Below are 4,877 nucleotides of genomic sequence, written 5' to 3' on the forward strand. Positions count from 1 at the left end.
AAAGGTTTGAATGAAAGCATAAGAATTTCTATGCTGTACGCCCCTTTCCTGGGATTGTAGTTCAATTGGTCAGAGCACCGCCCTGTCAAGGCGGAAGCTGCGGGTTCGAGCCCCGTCAGTCCCGAATGAATAAAAATCCAAAAAAAGACACCAATTTGTATGTGAAAGAGAATCCTAATAACAAAAAAATATCATTCCTAAGAGGGATCCCCTCTTTTTTGCTTCGTGGGAACCCTTATCTAATTTGAAATTCAAAAGTTAAAAAAAAAAAAGAATTTTTGATTGCATCAGAAACGACATTTTTTGAATTTGGTATGGATAAAAGATCTTCCTATGTTATACTATTCCATTCTCGACGATGAATCGATTTGATAGCTTAGCTTAGATATTGTTATTCATGATATTATATTGGTTCTATTTGATATCATCGAGATGTGATTTAGACCATTGAATTTGCTGACGAAAGATTTACCATCTCTATGGGATTAGATCCCGAGTTATTTATTGGAAATAAAAGAAAAAAAGCATAGAGATTATGGAAGTAAATATTCTGGCATTTACTACTAGACGGTATTCAGATACAAATTAGATTTTCTTTTCATCTGAAACCTTGGCACAGATCTAAGCTACGATCCACTAAAAAGGATCCAATGAAAAAAAAAAAAAGGGACTTTAGCTTTTTAACAATTTTGGGAACGGAAGTGGAATTGCCCTTTTCTCGCGTTACCCGAAATCCATTTGCCTTCTTTCATCCCATTTTAACGAAACTAAAAACTAAAAAAAAAAAATGGCAAAATCATTTTTTTCAGGTTCTCGGGATTTTAAATGCAAGAACAAAATTGTTTATAAATTTTTTAAAAGAAAGAGCAAAATGGATCATCAAAATTTTTCTATTTATAAACGAAAAAATAAAACAATTCCCAACTTTAGTGCTACTTACATTCCAAAAAATCGTTGGATTTAAATTAAGTCAAAATCAAAACGATTCAACAATGAGTAAGAAAAATCCAACGATTTACAAATCAAATACTAGAATAAACTCTATTAATTGGACAAATTCTTCATTGAAAAAAAAAAAAGATATAAATGCTAAACGAAAGACAATCATTAAAAAAATGAAAAAAATGGCCAAAGAAAAGAAAAGGGGGAGTTTAACAGCAGAGAGAAATATTATTTCGAAGAAAGCAAGTTTTTATGCTAAAGAATTAGCATTAAAAAAAAATATTTGGCAGATATTACAAAAAATAAATCCTCTATTAGCTTATAAGTCACAAAATCCTCTATTAGATGACAATTCGAAGCATTCTTTTTTAAATACTCTCATGGAGAGGGTATACCTAAATATCTTTCTGTGTATCATTTTGATTTGTAGCATTGATGTACAACTTTTTCTTGAATCAAAAATAAAAAAAAGTCCATTTACAATAATGAAAAAAATATGGAAAGAACTGATCAAACTTAGACACACACAAAAGCCAAACCTGATTATGTTAAAAAGACTACTCTATCTTCTAACTAATATTCTAACAGTAACAAAAAAGTTCTCTTTTTCTTTTCAATGAATTAAACAGAAAACATATTTTATAAATAATTGTCGTATAAAAAAGAAAATTGGTGATACTATATATATGATCAAGTTAGATCAAGTTGGTCTAATAATTTGTTATTAGTATAATAAAAGGCCGTTGAAGAAAAAAGAAAAGATGTATAAGAAGAAGAAAAAAAAGATTTAGTTAAACTTAATTACAAAATATTTTATTCATTCAGTATTTTTTTACAACGATAATATTTTTTAAATAATACAAAAAAAGATATATATTTTGATCAAAAAAAGAGAGAATAAAAATCAAATATATGTAAGAAAATGTACGTATTTTAGATATGAATTATTAAATTGGTAATACTAGAGAAAGAAAAAAAAATTAAAATTTGTTTTATTTTGTATTTATTAATTATAATAAAAAAATAAAACAAGTTTTAATTATTTTTTTATTACTAAATATTTTCGTATTCAAACCAACCGATTCAATTGAAATTAATAAATAAAAATGACTGATAACTAAAATAAATTAACTAAAAATAATTAAAATTTATATTATTTAATATTTATTAATTATTATAATAATTAATAAATGGATCAGCTCGTTTTAAATAAAGGACTGAAAATAACTGCTTGACTTGGATGGTTTTGAAATATTGTTTACCTAGATCAAGTTATAAATCAGAGAGTAAATTTTTAATTAGGTTTTAATTATTTTTTCCGTCTCAGGTAGTTTTTTTTTCCCTAACTATACAAATTATGAGATGAGATAATTTCAAAATATAAAAAATAATATGTTATCTCATATTATCCTGTTAAACCATTTTATCCATCAGTATTTTAAAAAATTAGACATATTATTCTCCATTTATATAAAGAAGGAGCAACAAATTTCACTGGTTTTTAAATGGTGAAATACAAATTTATTGTTTCTTTTTAAAAATTAATTATTGTATTATCATATTATGTTTTCAAAAATATCTTGTGTATATAAAAATTAAGTACTAAATTAGAGTTAAACCCCAAAGTAATTTTTGAGATTTACAAAATACATCGATTTGGTTCCTGACTTTCCAATTGCACTATTTATGTCTTCGAGATTGAAAAAAATGCACCTACTTGGTCCCTTCCCCCTTTTCCGTCCAAACTCCTTTCCGGCGGTAGTGATGTGGCAATTTTTTTGCCATGCTGGACTATGAAAAACGGCATCGTATTAGGATTTGGCGCTAAAAAAATGAAAACGACGCCGTTTCAAGAAGGAAGGAGTTACCAAAAGTTAAAACCCCCATATTTAAAGAGATCACTTCGCCACTTCATCTCTTTCATCTCGTTCAAACTGAAAGCTCCATACCCTGGAGTTCGCTAGTCCTGGCGAGTTTTTTGTGGTGACGCAAATTGGAGAAAGTCAAAACCTGCTCATCGTTTGTTCAAAATCGGTGAAGGAAGGAGCAAAGCTTTCTCGTGAAGCCCCCTGACACTAGGGTAGGCATGCAGTGAATAAAATATTTTTTATTTATTTTTTATAGTGTTAAGGTATCCATTGTTGTGAATTTGAGTTAGAAATTTTGTGTTGGTTAATGAAAAATTATTGAATGCTACATTATTAAGTAGGGTTTCTTGCAATGGGTGGTGTGAGTTTGGATTTTATGAATGCTCTGTTTTCACACAGGGAATGAGGGTGTTTCTATAATGGTAATGTCATGAAGTAGCTATTTTTAAACAATATTGGATTATTTTCTACTATGGTTTATTGATTGTATTATCAATAACATACATTAGATAACTTGTTATACTTTTTTTCCAGTGTAGATGAAAAAATTGCTGGATATCATGTTCTATCATGGTGGGACGTTTAAGAAGAATGATGATGGAATATTGGTTTACTCACCTGGCAATAGAAGTTGCTTAGGAGATTTAGATGAAGATACCCTTGATATTTTTTTTCGTGAGAAACTATTTCAAGGAGTTGGGGTACGACAAGGTAGTTGAATGCTGGTGGCTGGTTCGCGGCAGGAGCTTGGAAGTGGGACTGAGAGCTCTGACCAGTGATGATGAACTAAGGGAGATGTGCTTCCATGCAAAGAAGAATGATGGAGTAGTTGATGTTTATTTTGAACATGGAATTTCCACACCTGAACTGCTGGAGGGGAAAAGAACTGTGATGTTACTTGATTATGAAGCATAAGAGGTTTGCCATGGTGACTTATAGACTAACAAGAAAACACATGTGGATAGTTCAAATCAAACCCCAGATGCTACAGGTCCATCATTGTTTCTGTGTATGGCATATATGGCAAAATTTCAACAAACAGTGGAAGGATCTGAAGTTGAGGAGACTCCTCTGGGATGCTGCTAGGTCAACTACATTTTAAGACTTTATTGATCACATGGACAAAATAAAGAGAGTCAGTGAGGAGGCATGGACATACTTTAACAAGTGGCCAAGGCATTCATGGACAAAGTCTCATTTTAGCCACAGGCCAAAGCTGGATAATATTTGCAACAATACATGTGAGGTGTTTGATGAGAGAACTTTTGCGTGGTCTAGAATTCAGAATAAATTTCCGTTGCAAGTATAGCTTCTAAACCAACAAAAGTCCTTTCATACAAACGTTTTGGTTGTCACAAGTAACAAACCCCTAAATAAATTGATAACCGAAGTATTTAAACCTCGGGTCGTCTTCTCAAGGAATTGCAGGGAGGTATGTTCTTATTATTGGTTATGAGTTTTGTAAATCGGGGGTTTTGAGAATGAGGAGCAGATATGATAAATAACAAGTAAACTAAATAAATGACAGTAACATAAACTCTTGGCAAGGTATGAGAAATTAGAAGTCCTATCCTAGTTATCCTTATCAATGATGACGAAAATTGAATCTTAACTCCACTTAGTTAACCTCTGCTGTTGCAAAGGAAGGTCAAGTGGCTAATTAGTTTGATCTTTAAATCCTAGTTAATTCCTAAGAAAAGGTTGGGATTATAGAAGTTCAAGCTAATTAGTAAAGATAGCAGTTATCGATCATGTTGAGTTTGATAACTCAAGAGTTACTGATTTCCTAACCAAAGCCAAGAATGTGGAAAGCTAAATTGAAATCATAAATCTAAAAATATCTCAATAATGTATAATCCTAACATGAAAAGCTCATAAGCCAATTGGGAAACATAAATCAAATACCAATAAAAGCATTAAAGTATCTAAAATAAGAGATAAATATAAAGTAAAGGAAATATTGAACCTGATGAAGAGTCGAATTAAATCCTAATTTCTAAAAATCCTACCTAAATCCTAAGAGAGAGGAGAGAACCTCTCTCTCTAAAAACTACATCTAAAACTAAA

The 4,877-nt window shown here is 30.6% G+C and overlaps 1 protein-coding gene and 1 non-coding gene across 2 annotated transcripts in view; both read left to right on the top strand.

Annotated features, from left to right (window-relative positions):
* The window catches only part of LOC130934682 (photosystem II CP43 reaction center protein-like), a 5,587-nt gene extending 1,862 nt beyond the window's left edge, over positions 1-3,725 (top strand). The window contains exons 2-4 of the mRNA XM_057864226.1: positions 61-114; positions 3,350-3,418; positions 3,504-3,725. Of these exons, the coding sequence (XP_057720209.1) occupies positions 61-114; positions 3,350-3,418; positions 3,504-3,725 (345 nt within the window). The remainder of the gene's footprint in view (positions 1-60; positions 115-3,349; positions 3,419-3,503) is intronic.
* Positions 51-124, top strand: TRNAD-GUC (transfer RNA aspartic acid (anticodon GUC)). Its single transcript has one exon. It is a non-coding gene; the product is annotated as a tRNA-Asp (tRNA).
* Positions 3,726-4,877: the final 1,152 nt, after the last annotated feature.

This window comes from Arachis stenosperma, chromosome 6 (genome assembly GCF_014773155.1).
Source record: "Arachis stenosperma cultivar V10309 chromosome 6, arast.V10309.gnm1.PFL2, whole genome shotgun sequence".
Taxonomy (NCBI): domain Eukaryota; kingdom Viridiplantae; phylum Streptophyta; class Magnoliopsida; order Fabales; family Fabaceae; genus Arachis; species Arachis stenosperma.